At 42.2% G+C, this 17485-nt stretch overlaps 1 protein-coding gene across 1 annotated transcript in view; it reads right to left on the reverse strand.

Annotated features, from left to right (window-relative positions):
- The window catches only part of si:dkeyp-23e4.3 (rho GTPase-activating protein 7), a 97590-nt gene extending 80344 nt beyond the window's left edge, over positions 1-17246 (reverse strand). The window contains exon 1 of the mRNA XM_024012807.2: positions 16984-17246. Coding sequence (XP_023868575.1) covers positions 16984-17098 — 115 coding nt within the window. The 5' untranslated portion in view covers positions 17099-17246. The remainder of the gene's footprint in view (positions 1-16983) is intronic.
- Positions 17247-17485: the final 239 nt, after the last annotated feature.

Here is a 17485-nt window from a genome sequence, read left to right on the forward strand (position 1 = left end):
TTATTTAATTTATTATTTAATAAAAACATTTTAATCCTACTTGGTAACACAAAGAAACACAGTGGCGGGGTTCCCACTTTGTTACTGTTTCAACTTCAGATTGGGCTTTAAGACAGAAGTGCTGATTGAGAAATGTATCTAATTGCACTGTATGGACAGGGACGCATTAACAAATCATAGTCCCCGGGGAATAGATTTTTCAACTAACTCTTGTCTCAATTTACTGTAGTCTTAACTTACTATTGTCTCAACCCCAGCAGTTTTTATGTTAGTCACTAACAGTTACTCAATTAGCCAGGTCAGCTAACAATTTTTAAATTGGTAAGTTAGTCTAGCCAGCTATCTAAACTTGTAGTAATCATGGATGAATACTGACCAGGCACGCAGGGCACGTGCCCTGGGTCCCTGACCTCCAGGGAGCCCACATTGATTTGGTTAGTCACTCTCACTCAGATGTCATTAACATGGCATAAGTCATGGCAACACCAAATCTCACGTAGGGCCTTCAAAATGCCATAAATCAGTTATCCAACCAAGGTAGGGACCACAGTTACATCTTATCCTCCCCCATCGGATGATTAGCAGAGCGGCAGCAGTAGGCTGTCTACATTCATTGAGAGCGGGCTCCTGTGTCCTCCTGTAGCTGGTGGCTGCAGTAAAACAATATATATCTTCACTATATATATAGTATATACTGTATATATTTCTTTTTTTTGTAGGAGGGAGCTTGAACATGAAACCACTCCAGCAGCCCAACAGGTACCTATCTTTAGGTGAACGAGGTCTGACAGGAGGGATAAGGGAGCCATTTAATGGTTTAAAGTACACACAACAGACTCCCTCTTCTCCATTCTGAGTCACCCAAGGGCCGCAGAGAAGTCGAGAGGCACACAAAGGCTCCTCAGAAAATAACTCACTCTGCTAAAGGACTTAAGAGGCTGCTGGCTCCCCAGCGTCTATTGTACTGCCCAAAACACTGTGCTTTGACAGCGTGTCCAGGAGAATTGAAAAGTACACCAGCCATTTTGGAGAGCCTTTGTGGAATTTGACTCCAGTGACAGTCCCTTTGGGTTTATTGATGCATTGCACAAGTGGTCTCTCTGGAACTGCTACAGTCAACCTCCTCCAAGATAATAAATACCACAGAATATGTACCATGCCTATCTCATATTTCTTCACGTTGCTTGGAGATCTTTTCCCCCCGAAAAACATTTTTGTAGTATAATGTGATTTATTTTATTATGGAAAAAGGGGAGGGAACAGTTATTGTTTTTATTGTTGAGTACTGTGTCAGCTTATGGAGATTAATTCACTGTATGTAGACTATTTGCTTCATCACAATGCTATTGTAACCGTTGTGAAATGGCTAGCTAGTTAGCGGTGTGCGTTTAAAAAAATAAAACATTYTTTTGTTTAAAATGGCACCGGAAGAAATGGCAGCAGTTTTACGGGCACCCAACCAATTGTGCTATTATGTGTTTTTTTTGCGTTATTTATAACTTATTTTTACATAATGTTTCTGCAACCGTATTTTACGGCAAACAGAGCTTCTGGATATCAGGACAGTGATCACTCACCTTGGATTATACAAAGAGTTTTTCTTCAACAAGCAGGACGCACAGGACATTCTCCGAACACCCGACAAGGCCAGCATCCCAGTTATGCAAGAGGAAGAGACGCAGGTACAGAGGACACAGAGCGGGGTGCCTCGTAAGGACCGCAGAAGGCGAGTGGGAAAGCTGCCGTTACCGTTAATGTTACTCGCCAACGTGCAATCATTGGACAATAAATTAGACAAGGTACGATCACGGATATCCTACCAACGGGACATCAAAAACTGTAACATCTTATGTTTCACGGAATCGTGGATGAATGATGACATGGATATTCAGCTAGCGGGATATACGCTACACCGGCAAGATAGACGGGGGTCGGTCTGTGCATATTTGTAAACAACAGCTGGTGCACAAAATCTAAAGAAGTCTCTAGATTTTGCTCGCATGAAGTAGAGTATCTTGTGATAAAATGCAGACCACACTATTTGCCTAGACGGTTTTCAGCTATACTTTCGTGGCTGTTTATTTACCACCTCAGACGGATGCTGGCATTAAGACCACACTCAGTCAGCTGTATAAGGAAATAAGCAAACTGGAAATCTACCTAATTTCTATCAACATGTTAAATGTGCAACCAGAGGGAAAAAAATTCTAGATCACCTGTACTCCACATACAGAGACGCGAACCTCCCTCGCCCTCCATTTGGTAAATCCGACCACAATTCTATCCTCCTGATTCCTGCTAACAAGCAAAAATTAAAGCAGGAAGCACCAGTGACTTGGTCTATAAAAAAGTGGTCAGATGAAGCAGATGCTAAACTACAGGACTGATTTGCTATCACAGACTGGAATATGTTCCGGGATTCTTCCGATGGCATTGAGGAGTACACCACATCAGTCACTGGCTTCATCAATAAGTGCATTGAGGACGTCATCCCCACAGTGACTGTACCCCAACCAGAAGCCATGGATTACAGGCAACCTTCGCACTGAGCTAAAGGGTAAATGCCCCTTTCAAGGTGCTTATAAGAAATCCTGCTATGCCCTCAGACAAACCATCAAACAGGCAAAGCGTCAATACAGGGCTAAGATTGAATCGTACTACACCGGATCCAGACGGATTACCAGGATGTGTACTCCGGGCATGTGCTGACCAACTGGCAGGTGTCTTCACTGAAATTTTCAACATGTCCCTGATTGAGTCTGTAATACCAACATGTTTCAAGCAGACCACCATAGTCCCTGTGCCAAAGAACACGAAGGAAACCTGCCTAAATGACTACAGACCCGTAACACTCATGTAAGTAGCCATGAAGTGCTTTGAAAGGCTGGTAATGGCTCACATCAACACAATTATCCCAGAAACCCTAGACCCACTACAATTTGCATACTGCCCAAACAGATAAAGGAACACCTAAGTGGGAATGCTATTTATTGACCTCAGCTCAGCATTCAACACCATAGTACCCTCAAAGCTCATCACTAAGCTAAGGATCCTGGGACTAAACACCTCCTTCTGCAACTGGATCCTGGACTTCCTGACGGGCCGCACCCAGGTGGTGAGAGTAGGTAGCAACACATCTGCCATGCTGATCCTCAACACTGGAGCCCCTCAGGGGTGCATGCTCAGTCCCCTCCTGTACTCGCTGTTCACCCACGACTGCATGGCCAGGCACGATTCCAACACCATCCTTAAGTTTGCCGATGACACAACAGTGGTTGGCCTGATCACCGACAACTAAGAGACAGCCTATAGGGAGGAGTTCAGAGACCTGCCCGTATGGTTTCAGAATAACAACCTATCCCTCAACGTAACCAAGACTAAGGAGATGATTGTGGACTACAGGAAAAGGAGGACCGAGCACGCACCTCATTCTCATCGACGGGGCTGTAGTGGAGCAGGTTGAGAGCTTCCTTGGTGTCCATGGTGTCCACATCACCAACAAACTAGAGTGGTCCAAACACACCAAGACAGTCGTGAAGAGGGCACGACAATGCCTATTCCCCCCCAGGAAACTAAAAAGACTTGGCATGGGTCCTCAGATCCTCAAAAGGTTCTACAGCTGCAACATCGAGAGCATCCTGACTGGTTGCATCACTGCCTGGTACGGCAACTGCTCAGCCTCCGACCACAAGGCACTACAGAGGGTAGTGCGTACGGTCCAGTACATCACTGGGGCTAAGTGGCCTGTCATCCAGGACCTCTACACCAGGCGGTGTCAGAGGAAGGCCCTAAAAATTGTCAAAGACCCCAGCTTCCCCAGTCATAGACTGTTCTCTCTACTACCGCATGGCAAGCGGTACCGGAGTGCCAAGTCTAGGACAAAAAGGCTTCTCAACAGTTTTTACCCCCAAGCCATAAGACTCCTGAACAGGTAATCAAATGGCTACCCGGACTATTTGCATTGTGTGCCCCCCCCCAACCCCTCCTTTACGCTGCTGCTACTTTCTGTTTATCATATATGCATAGTCACTTTAGTTATACATTCATGTACATACTACCTCAAGCCCTACCAACCGATGCCTTTATATATAGTTGAAGTCGGAAGTTCACATACACTTAGGTTGGAGTCATTAAAATTCATTTTTCAACCACTCCACAACTTTCTTGTTAACAAACTATAGTTTTGGCAAGTTGGTTAGGACATCTACTATGTGTATGACACAAGTACATTTTCCAACAATTGTTTACAGACATTATACATTATTTCACTTATAATCCACTGTATCACAATTCCAGTAGGTCAGAAGTTTACATACACTAAGTTGACTGTGCCTTTAAACAGCTTGAAAAATTCCAGAAAATGACGTCATGGCTTTAGAATGTTCTGATAGGCTAATTGACATCATTTGAGTTAATTGGAGGTGTACCTGTGGATGTATTTCAAGGCCTACCTTCAAACTCAGTGCCTCTTTGCTTGACATCATGGGAAAATCAAAAGAAATCAGCCAAGACCTCATAAAAAAAATTGTAGACCTCCACAAGTCTGGTTCTTCCTTGCGAGCAATTTCCAAATTCCTGAAGGTACCACGTTCATCTGTACAAACAATAGTATGCAAGTATCAACATCATGGAACCACGCAGCCGTCATACCGCTCAGGAAGGAGACGAGTTCTGTCTCTTAGAGATGAACATACTTAGGTGGGAAAAGTGCAAATCAATCCCAGAACAACAGCAAAGGATCTTGTGAAGATGCTGGAGGAAACAGGTACAAAATATCTATATCCACAGTAAAATGAGTCCTATATCGACATAACCTGAAAGGCCGCTCAGCAAGGAAGAAGCCACTGCTCCAAAACCGCCATAAAGAAATCCAGACAACGGTTTGCAACTGCATATGGGGACAAACATCGTACTTTTTGGAGAAATGTCTTCTGGTCTGATGAAACAAAAATAGAACTGTCTGGCCATAATTGTTATGTTTGGAGGAGAAAGGGGGAGGCTTGCAAGCCAAAGAACACCAACCCAACCATGAAGCACGGGGGTGGCAACATCATTTTGTGGGGGTGCTTAGCTGCAGTAGGGACTGGTGCACTTCACAAAATAGATGTCTTCATGAGGAATGAAAATGATGTGGATATATTCAAGCAACATCTCAAGACATCAGTCAGGAAGTTAAAACTTGGTTGCAAATGGGTCTTCCAAATGGACAATGACTACATGCATAATTCCAAAGTTGCGGCAAAATATCTTAAGGACAACAAAGTCAAGGTATTGGAGTGGCCATCACAAAGCCCTGACCTCAACCCTACAGGAAATTTGTGGGCAGAACTGAAAAAGCGTGTGCGAGAAAGGAGGCCTACAAACCTGACTCAGTTACACCAGCTCTGTCAGGAGGAATGGGCCAAAATTCACCCAACTTATTGTTTGAAGCTTGTGGAAGGCTACCCGACACGTTTGACCCAAGTTAAACAATTTAAAGGCAATGTTACCAAATACTAATTGAGTGTATGTAAACTTCGGACCCACTGGGAATATGATTAAAGAAATAAAAGCTGAAATAAATCATTCTCTCTACTATTATTCTGACATTTCACATTCTTAAAATAAAGTGGTGATCCTAACTGACTCAAGACAGTTAATTTTACTAGGATTAAATGTCAGGACTTGTGAAAATCTGAGTTTAAATGTATTTGGCTAAGGTGTATGTAAACTTCCGTCTTCAACTGTAGCCTTGCTACTGTTATAGCCTCGCTACTGTATATCGCCTCGCTACTGTTATTTTCACTGTCTTTTTTGGTGTTGTTTTTATTTCTTTACTTATCTATTGTTCACCTTACACTTTTTTTTTTACTTAGACATTGCACTGTTGGTTAGAGCCTGTAAGTAAGCATTTCACTGTAAGGTCTACACCTGTTGTATTCGGCGCAAGTGACAAATAAACTTTGATTTGATTTGATTAGTGGCGTTTCAATCAGTGACGTCACTCGTTGTAAGACCTGGAAGTAGTTGTTTCCCTTGCCATCTGCAAGGGCCCTGGCTTTTGTGGAGTGATAGTTAATGATGCTTCGTGGGAGGCAGATGTCGATATGTTCAGAGGGTCTCTGGTTCGAGTCCCAGGGTTCGGTGAGAAGAGGGATGGAAGCAATACTGTTACATTATTACTTTTAATTAAATGGACAGTCGTTCTGTTCGCCATATACCAAGCTGTCCCACACACCCGTTAAACATAGTAAATAGCTCATTAAACTAACAGATTTACACATGGCATCATACTAATAGATTTACATGTGTCCAGAGGTCAACTGTGGCATGAAGGCAGTCACATCCTCATATATAATCTGTGTGTGTTGTGAGTGTGTGTGTGTTCATTCTGGGCCGAGGCCATTAACCCAACAGCATAGTTGATTTACGGCTACTCTCTCACCATGGGTCAGCAAGGGCAGATCTTGAGACCTGGCTTTACACGGTTGGCTATTCGTGCAAAGACTAGGTACAGTTATGATACAGTTATAATTGTTATCAAGACAAATGCATGGTATTGTACAGAGTTGGCTAATAGTACTTCATCAGGGACTGATCAGGGACAGTTATTATGGAGTCTAGAATGTGTATATGGCTAACCATGGTTGAGCGAACAATGTATGACAGAGGATAGGGTTAGAATGCAAACAGATCTGGAGACCAAGTTAAAATGTGGCCAGGCAAAGACAGGAATCAGAATAGCTGTTCTGAACCTAACATTTCTGCTGTAAATTTAATAAGAGCTGTGTACAAAACTTCCCTTAACCACTCAGAGCACTTCAAAGTATTGGGCAACTCTAATTCTATTGGAAAAGCCCAGAGAGATTAACCATTTTCAGACTGTCTGTGAGAATACTTGTGACAGATGTTTTGCTTGAAGTGGTTTGAATAAGAGGCATTTTATCCAGATCAAATGTATTGATATCAAACAATATCTGATAAAATGATTTGGAAGGAAGCCCTAAACTCTAAAATATTAATGGTCTCCAAAAGAAGGCGGTGGAGAACCTATCTCTAAGTAGGTCATAGATTTTTCACATATTCTCTTTGCTGTTGTTAAAGCCAACAGAAACTTGTAATCCGACTCCCCTTCCTTTACTTTTTTTCAAGCAGTTTTCTTCTGCATTGCCCCATCTGGTAAGTCTTTCTCACTGTAATCCTTCAGCTCAAACAGGCCTGCTCTGCATCAGAACAAGAACCCTTGGACCCCCCTTACACACACTCCCACTTCTTCCTCTCTCTCCTATATACTACACACCTTACACTTCTCTCCCCAACCCCCATACACACACCTCAGTACCTTTGAGTATTTCATATGCTACACACACCGAGATATGCAACCCCTCCCCACATACATTTACTACCCCCTGAGTCTTTCATTTGAGCACAGGGAGGCAGTGACAGGTGGAGCACATGGCCCTGGTTCTCAGAGTGAGGTAATACTGCTGATGAGGCAGGCGGGCAGGCAGCTCAGAGAGGGGAAAAGACTGGAGATCTGGAGCCTGCCATAGATACTATACACTGCACAACAAATTGGCCAGTGTTGATTTTTCAGTGTAACATTTCTAGTGTTGATTCAGGAGTTCAATTCACTCTGTAAGAGTGAAAGTAACACTCAGTGGTATACAAAAAATAACCCGCGGTGTTGGTGTTAATAACCAGATTTAGTTTTTTACACGTTGAAGAGTAAAACAGTCCCATCTGTGTTATAGTAAAACTAGGCCATCTGATATATGTATTGTACTGGCATATAGTTACATTTTAATTATGGCATTCCTCTAGGTACTCACTTGTTATAAAACCACAGGCCTTTAAAAGGAAAAAAAGCAATACCATGTCTCTGTCACTAACAAATAGAGTCATGTGTGGTAACTCTACAATTCACTCAAAAAGAAAAGGCACCCTGGGAAAAATGCAAATAAGGCTTTACACCATACAGTGTTGAAACAACACCCAAAATGATTTACTGTAACACTACAGGTGGTATTTCTTACACTGAGAACAGCGTAACAGCATCAGCACTAAGAAAAGTAAAGTTTACTCTAAATGAAGTGTCATGCTTACACTGTAGGTCAGGGTTCCCCAACTGGCGGGTCTTTGCCCCCCCAAGTTTTCTGAGCCTAAAAACTAAGTGAAGGATCGGCAGAAAATTGGTGTTTCGTATCATCTCCAATAGTTTTTTTGCTTTGTATTTTGGGGGGTTGGGGGTTACAAGTATACAAGTACAATATTCATGTCAATTTACACAGTTTATACTGCATGTAACCGTAAGGCTGTAAAAAAAAGGGGGGGAAAGAGGTGGGCCTACACCCCCAACTCCCCATCCCATTCCCCCTAGCCCGACATGTTTCCGTCCGTCCCCCCCACTGAGATTGTCGATAATTCTATTGTTATAATTTCAAATAATTACTGTATCCACTGGTGAATTGGGAGAGAGTGGGGTGATTGCCATCTAAGAGCCAACATCTTGTTTGTGACAGTACTGCCTGGCAGTAGTAATCGYCTTTGAATGACTGAGAGATTCAAGGAGTTATCACAGTAGATGCAACGCATTCAATATTTACATTTATGCACATCTAAATTAATTTTGTAACTTTGTCCCAGAAGCATTTAACATTTGTCCCAGAAGCACTCCCACATCATATGAAGGAATGTGCCTACTTGATTTAGGGGACACGGGGAACAGTTGGGAGTTGGAGCTAATTTCACTGTAAAAGTTTTCAATGGTGTTAAATACAGTCTGTGAAGTTAATGGTTAGGATTAAAAGATGCCAAGGTCATATTTTTCCATATTTTGTTCCAGTTAAAAGGTTGTTAAGATTCACTTAGATATGTGGACCCTACTTTATTAATGACTAGCTCAGAATATGAGCTTTCCAAAAGTTGTTAATATACGTATTATGGAGATCAGTCCTTTTGGGAGCCCAGATAATTTATTTCCCATCATTGGATGGTTTGGTGGTTGTGTTCCCAAGGGACTCCATAGGCCAGTTTAGCTGACCTAAGTTGTAAATATAGAAAAAAAGGAATTGCCTGGTAATGTACAGTAACAGTCAAAAGTTTAGACACACCTACTCATTCAAGGGGTTAATTAATTAATTAATCTGAATTTTTTTACTATTTTATACATTGCAGAATACAAGTGAAGTCATGAAAACTATGAAATAACACATATGGAATCCTGTAGTAACCAAAAAAAGTGTTAAACAAATCAAAATATATTTTATATTTGAGATTCTTCAAAGTAGCCACCCTTTGCCTCGATGACAGCTTTGCACACTCTTGGAATTCTCTCAACCAGCTTCATGAGGTAGTCACCTGGAATGCATTTCAATTAACAGGTGTGCCTTGTTAAAAGTTAATTTGTGGAATTTCTTTCCTTCTTAATGCGTTTGAGMCAATCAGTTGTGTTGTTACAAGGTAGAGGTGGTATACAGAAGATAGCCCTATTTGGTAAAAGACCAAGTCCATATTATGGCAAGAACAGCTCAAATAAGCAAAGAAAAATGGCAGTCCATCATTACTTTAAGACATGAAGGTCAGTCAATACGGAACAGTTCAAGAACTTTGAAAGTTTCTACAAGTGCAGTAGCAAAAACCATCAAGCGCTATGATGAAACTGGCTCTCATGAGGACCACCTCAGGAAAGGTAGAACCAGAGTTACCTCTGATGCAGAGGATAAGTTCATTAGAGTTACCAGCCTCAGAAATTGCAGCCCAAATAAATGCTTCACAGAGTTCAAGTAACAGACACATCTCAACATCAACTGTTCAGAGGAGACTGTGTGAATCAGGCCTTCATGGTCGAATTGCCTAAAAAAAACACTACTAAAGGACACCAATAAGAAGAAGAGACTTGCTTGGGCCAAGAAACACAAGCAACGGACATTAGACGGGTGGAAATCTGCCGTGTCTTTGTGAGACGCAGAGTAGGTGAACAGATGATCTCTGCATGTGTGGTTCCCACCGTGAAGCATGGAGGAGGAGGAGTGATGGTGTGGGGGTGCTTTGCTGGTTACGTTGTCAGTGATGTATTTAGAATTCAAGGCACACTTAACCAGCATGGCTACCAAAGTATTTTGCAGAGATATGCCATCCCATCTGGTTTGCGCTTAGTGGAACTATAATTTGTTTTTGAACAGGAAAATGACCCAACACACCTGCAGGCTGTGTAAGTGCTATTTGACCAAGGATAGTGATGGAGTGCTGCATCAGATGATCTGGCCTCCACAATCACCCGACATCAACCCAATTGAGATGGTTTGGGATGAGTTGGACTGCAGAGTCAAGGAAAAGCAGCCAACAAGTGCTCAGCATATGTGGGAACTCCTTCAAGACTGTTAGAAAAACATTCCAGGTGATGCTGGTTGAGAGAATGCCAAGAGTGTGCAAATCTGTCATCAAGGCAAAGGGTGGCTACTTTGAAGATTTAACACTTTTTTGGTTACTACAGGATTCCATATGTGTTATTTCATAGTGTTGATGTCTTCACTATTATTCTACAATGTAGAAAATAGTAAAAAATAAAGAAAAACCCTTGAATGAGTAGGTGTGTCCAAACTTTTGACTGGTACTGTATATGTGCTGTTCAAATCTTGGAATGTTCTCAAATTGTCCATGATATCGCAAGGATACGGATTCCACATTTGGACCATTGGGGGGATGCAAAAGGCTGCCCTCCAGATCGTAAGACATTATTGTGAAATATTGGAGTATGGGCATGCCATTTTGATTACCAGTTACATAAAAAAAAAATTGTGTGAGCAATAATAGGACCAAAGCGTAGTTTACATTATTTAATGCTTAAGAGTCTATTGACGCACATGTGATCAATCTAAGGAACATAATAAAAAAATCCCCATCAAAATCTGTCAGTATAAGCTAGATATATATATTTTTTTTTGCATGTACTGCGTCTCAATCCAACGCATCCGCCTATGTCGCCCTTCGGCATCTGCGGTCGAAGGTGGCCGAGCTACAGTAGTGTTTGTCAGTCCACGAGATATCCCGAAAATTGATCTTCTCACGAAAACGTCTGTGGCTTCCGAAACAGGCCCATAAACTAATGTCTCTCCTGAACACGATGGTGTTGTCCATTTTGCTCTACGACCCGTTTTGCTCTACGAGTGTCACAGGAGACTCGTCTGAAGGTAACCCATACAAACTAATGGAAGGATGTGCCAACAAAAATAACTGGTTAAATATGTGTCAAAAAAATGTCCTAAGCTTTAATATTTCTCATAGATATAGGACAGAGACTTCAAAACCTTATTCCTTATGATTTATCTTTTGACTGTCTTTTTTTGTACCCCCCAATGGCTTAGACTTTTAGATGTAAAGGGATATATCAGTGAAGACCACTCTTCCAGGGCAATAGGAGACACCGTATTTCTGTCTACACTCAGCTAGGGGCTGGAAGAATCATATCTAAATCTATTCAGGATGGAATGAAATGCTTGTGCCTGGAAATACAATTTAAAGTTTGGTACGGATAGTCCTCCTACATCTTTCCCTCTTTGCAAGTTTGTTAATTTTATCCGGGCTCGCTAATCTTCCAATATACATTTTGAAACTGCACTATGGATTTTATCTCAATACCCAGAAGGGGGAGACAAGGGAAACATTGAACTACAAAAATTCAGCCATGGCAATATATTCATTTTCACAATAGATATTCTTCCGGTTAAAGCAACTTGGAAATTAGTCCATTTACTGAGGTCGGATTGAATTGATTTGAGCGTTCTGTAAACATTTCTGGAAATGGTTCTGTCTAAGGAAGGAAATATATCTATTCCCAAATATTTAAAATGGGGAACAATTGGGATTCCATAAGTACAGATGGAGTCCTCCATTGAGGTCTTGAGTGGCAGCAGGGAAGATTTGGTTAGATTTATTTTCTAACTTGAGAGGAAGCTACATTTGTGTATGATCTTCAAAGCTTTTGGGAGGGATTGAGATACGGTAAATTGTCTAGATAAAGTAAGATATCATCGGCATATAATGAGATGACGTGATTCCTAGAATTGAGAGATATTGGTGTAATTTGCCTGGGCCAGGGGCTCCATAGATAATAAAAACAGCAGAGGTTTGATAGGATCACTTTTCCTGATACTTCTAGTTATTCTGAACAGAACAGATCAGGTATTGCCTGTTATTACTATGGCTGAGGGATTGSCACACAGTATTTTAATCATATTAATGAAATTGGAGCCAAGTCCCASATGTTCATAAACCAACCAAAGATATGACCATTCAAGCAGTGGAGGCTGCTGAGGGGAGGACGGCTCATAATAATGGCTGGAACGGAGAATATGGAATGGCATCAAACCATGTGTTTGATGTATTTGATACCATTCCACTAATTCCACTCCAGCCATTACCACTAGCCTGTCCTCCCCAATTAAGGTGCCACCAACCTCCTATGCATTCTAGTCAATCAAAAGCTTTTTCTACATTGAGAGACAGAACTGACCAAGGAGCTTTAATTTCTGATGAAGCAGGTAAGATATGTAATAAACTTCAGAGGTTATCTGAAGATAATTGTTTTTTAACAAACATGCTTTGGTCCGGATGTACCAATTTCGTTAAGTAAGTTACGAGACGGAGTGACAGAATTTTAGAAAACAGTTGAATATATGTGTTTACCAAAGATAGAGGGCAATAGTGAGAACACTGGGTGGCATCCTTACCTTTTTTATAAAAGCAAAATGTGTGCAGTATTTACATCCCTTCCAAATTAACCTTTGTGAACAGCTGTGCTAATCATTTCAAGAAACAGTGGACCTACACTACCGTTCAAAAGTTTGGGGTCACTTAGAAATGTCCTTGTTTTTGAAAGAAAAGCACATTTTTTGTCCATTAAAATAACATAAAATTGATCAGAAATACAGTGTAGAAATTGTTAATGTTGTAAATGACTATTGTAGCTGGAAACGGCAGATATTCTGTGGAATATCTACATAGGCGTATAGAAGCCTATTATCAGCAACCATCACTCCTGTGTTCCAATGGCACGTTGTGTTAGCTAATCCAAGTTTATCATTTTGATGGTGAGAAACTGAGAGAGGAAATAAGAAGCCAAAAAATAAAGAGACTGAAAAAGAGATGGACCGAGCGAAAAAAGAGGAATGTGCGAGATACAGTAACAGAAAGATACATTTGAAGTCTGGAAGTTTACATACACTTAGGTTGGAGTCATTAAAACTCATTTTTCAATCACTCCACAAATTTCTTGTTAACAAACTATAGTTTTGGCAAGTCGGTTAGGACATCTACTTTGTGCAATTCCAACAATTGTTTACAGACAGATTATTTCACTAATAATTCACTGTATCACAATTCCAGTGGGTCAGAAGTTTACATACACTAAGTTGACTGTGCCTTTAAACAGCTTGGATAATTCCAGAAAATGATGTCATGGCTTTAGAAGGTTCTGATAGGCTAATTGACATCATTTGAGTCATTTGGAGGTGTATCTGTGGATGTATTTCAAGGCCTACCTTCAAACTCAGTGCCTCTTTGCTTCACATCATGGGAAAATCAAAAGAAATCAGCCAAGACCTCAGAATTTCTTTTTTAGACCTCCACAAGTCTGGTTCATCCTTGGGAGCAATTTCCAAACACCTGAAGATACCACGTTCATCTGTACAAACAATAGTACGCAAGTATAAACACCATGGGACCATGCAGCCGTCATACCGCTCAGAAAGGAGACGCGTTGTGTTTCCTAGAGATGAACGTACATTGGTGCGAAAAGTGCAAATCAATCCCAGAACAACAGCGAAGGACCTTGTGAAGATGCTGGAGTAAACAGGTACAAAAGTATTGATATCCACAGTAAAACGAGTCCTATATCGCCATAACCTGAACGGCCGCTCAGCAAGGAAAGAAACCACTGCTCCAAAACCGCCATAAAAAAGCCAGACTACGGTTTGCAACTGCACATGGGGACAAAGATCGTACATTTTGGAGAAATGTCCTCTGGTCTGATGAAACAAAAATAGAACTGTTTGGCCATAATGACCATCGTTATGTTGGAGGAGAAAGGGGAGGCGTGCAAGCCGAAGAACACCATCCCAACCGTAAAGCACGGGGGTGGCAGCATCATTTGTTGGGGGTGCTTTGCTGCAGGAGGGATTGGTGCACTTCACAAAATAGATGACATCATGAGGACGGAAAATTATGTGGATATATTAAAGCAACCTCTAAAGACATCAGTCAGGTTGTTAAAGCTTGGTTGCAAATGGGTCTTCCAAATGGACAATGACCCCAAGCATACTCCCAAAGTTGCGGCAAAATGGCTTAAGGACAACAAAGTCAAGGTATTGGAGTGGCCATCACAAAGCCCTGACCTCAATCCCATAGGAAATTTGTGGGCAGAACTGAAAAAGTGTGTGCGAGCAAGGAGGCCTACAAATCTGACTCAGTTACACCCGCTTTGTCAAGGGAATGGGCCAAAATTCACCCAACTTATTGTGGGAAGCTTGTGGAAGGCTACCCGAAACGTTTGACCCAAGTTAAACAATTTAAAGGCATTGCTACCAAATACTAATTGAGGGTATGTAAACTTCTGACCCACGGGAATGTGATGAAAGAAATAAAAGCTGAAATAAATAATTCTCTCTACTATCAATCTGACATTTCACATTCTTAAAATAAAGTGTGATCCCAACTGACCTAATACAGGGTATTTTTAAATCGGATTAAATGTCAGGAATTGTGAAATACTGAGTTTAAATGTATTTAGCTGAGGTGTATGTAAACTCCGACTTCAACTGTGGATGTACTGTGGTGTTCTCTGAAACTTCCAGCGCTGTGCTTTTCCAGCTGGCCATACCCCCCCCCCCCCTTCCACTCCCATCCACGTCCTTCTGCCTCTCTGACAGAAAGCAGATAAAGCACATGGCCTCAAACATCCCCATCACCATCCAGCCCTGCCTTCCCACAGCCAGATGTTTTCTTCAGAGCCCTGCGAGGCCTGCTCCTCTCTCTTCCGCTGTTCATGCTATTTTCTTTGGCTCTGGCTTGTGAGAAGCTCTGTGGCGACTCAGTGGAATGACGCACGCCTCGCTTGCAGTATCACATTTGACTGGCAGAGGTGCTGTTTATAGACTACATCTGGCAGAGGTGCTGTTTGTAGACTACATCTGGCAGAGGTGCTGTTTATAGACTACTCTTGCAGAGGTGCTGTTTATAGACTACATCTGGCAGAGGTGCTGTTTATTAGACTTCATCTGGCAGAGGTTCTGTTTATAGACTACATCTGGCAGAGGTTCTGTTTTATAGACTACATCTGGCAGAGGTTCTTGTTTATAGACTACATCTGCAGAGGTTCTGTTTTATAGACTACATCTGGCAGAGGTTCTGTTTATAGACTACATCTGGCAGAGGTGCTGTTTATAGACTACATCTGGCAGAGGTGCTGTTTATAGACTACATCTGGCAGAGGTGCTGTTTGGATGAGCATTGCGGCGTTTGAATGGAACACCATATTTGACCAGAGTTATGATTCTTTAGTGTGGGTGTAAATATTAGGACAGGTTTGTGATGTATGACGGACAGAGGCTCCTCCTTGTGAGATGTACACTGCAGTAGGGCAGAGAGAGAGAGAGAGCGCGAGAGACGAGTGCAATAAATAAAACATCATATGCATGCAGGAATTAGTGAGAAAGAGTGTGAAAGAGAGAGGGAAATAGAGAAACATGGAGGGAGAGAAAGAGCTTTGCTCATAAGGTCTCTTGGGGGGCCTTTTTCCCGTTAGAGCTGGCAGGAAGCCTCTTCCTAGTGCCTGTGCCATTCCAAGTTCCCTAATGATATGCACACCGCCACAGCTAGCTAGCATTGTGCAATTACCCCCAGCCAATGGGTGAGCTCAACTAACCAACGTCACTATGTGGTGTCATTAATCCAACACACATGTTGAGAGGACCGCAATATGAACACACAGCTGGTTTTCTGATATTATTTCTCAGCCTGAAGAGACATTTGTTGGCATCAGATGCATAGGATTTGAGTTCAATGACACCTCAGAGATGACACCACACAGCTGAAACTGATGTGAATTTGAATGACAGCTTTGCGAGTGTGTGCACATTCATATGCATGCATGCGTGCATATCTGCATGTGTTGAAAAGCAACGTATAGCTCATAAGACTATGCTGAAGCGTTGTATGTGTGAGTGAAAGCATAACGAATGGACACATGGCACACACTCGTAACGCACAAGCACTGAAATTCATAAAGCCCACAGAGGAATCCAGGTCATCTCAGCATGTCTCTGTATGAGAACCATGAAGCTCCTACTCCGGTGACAGCTCCCCCCACTGACAGCCCACCAGAGGCCATGGGCCACTGACCCCTCTGCAGGGCACTAGCTACACAGGAGGTTTTTTTCATTAGTATTATTCCACATCATGTTTTGATTGACACACAATCATGGGAAAATACCTCAATGGTATGTAGGATTGGGATTGGAGCGTGAAACACTGAGAGGTTTAACATGATACAGCTGTGAGGTGAGTGGAGTGTGGAGATTGCCAGTGTTGGTGAGAGCGAAGATTATTTGATAAGGGATTTATGGGTTAGACAGACAACTGTCAAGTCAATGTAACTATTGATTGATGCGTAAATACAACAGTGAAGCCAGAAGATCCATTACTACTTAAAGGGCTGGATTCAATCTGTATCACGGAAGTATAGTGGAAGTTCTGCACTAAAATGTAAAGGTAATTTACGATTGAGCCAACATATGCAGCTTTTAACGTGAAGGCATTCGCCACGAACGTGGGACGATTGCCTTTATATATCATTCAAGCTATAACGCGGATCTTCCACGTTTCTTCTGCGATACGGATTGAATCCCGCCCAAAGTTTGAGTCAACAAGCCATTAGAGCAGTGTGTGTGGCCACACACTCAAAACAATTGGTCAATGTGTGAAAGTACAGTCAAGTCCAACACTTACCCCAAAGCCTTTTCTCCCTCGCACTCTTCCAGAATACATCCCAAGCCTTGTTGGTGGAGACTTTCACATGCTCACTGAAGGACCTCCGCAGTGGGGTTTTCACAGTGTGAGCCATATTCCATGTGTCCTGTTCCCCCCTGAAAAACTTCTGCACCTCCGCTAGTCACTCACTCCTCTTTGGGTCCATCAGGGTGAAGAAGTTCACCAGGCTGAGAGAACGCTATGAGGGAAGAGAGAAGTTCCTCTTGCAGGGCTGACACTTGATGCAGAAAGTCTGCATGTAATTTGTGAACACCCTCCTCCTCCTCCTCCAGTGAGAGAGAGAGGGAGTAAAAAACTTTCCCCCCTCAGCAAGGGTCAGGCCGTCCTGAAATGGAAATAGCATCCAACATGGGTTAAGACCACCCTCCTCCCTCCATCTCCCCCCACACACACAAAGGCAGTTTAGTGTCGGAACTGCCACAATTAATGAACATACTCATTCCTCTCTTAGACACAAAGA

The sequence above is a fragment of the Salvelinus sp. IW2-2015 genome, linkage group LG20 (assembly GCF_002910315.2).
Source record: "Salvelinus sp. IW2-2015 linkage group LG20, ASM291031v2, whole genome shotgun sequence".
NCBI classification, from domain to species: domain Eukaryota; kingdom Metazoa; phylum Chordata; class Actinopteri; order Salmoniformes; family Salmonidae; genus Salvelinus; species Salvelinus sp. IW2-2015.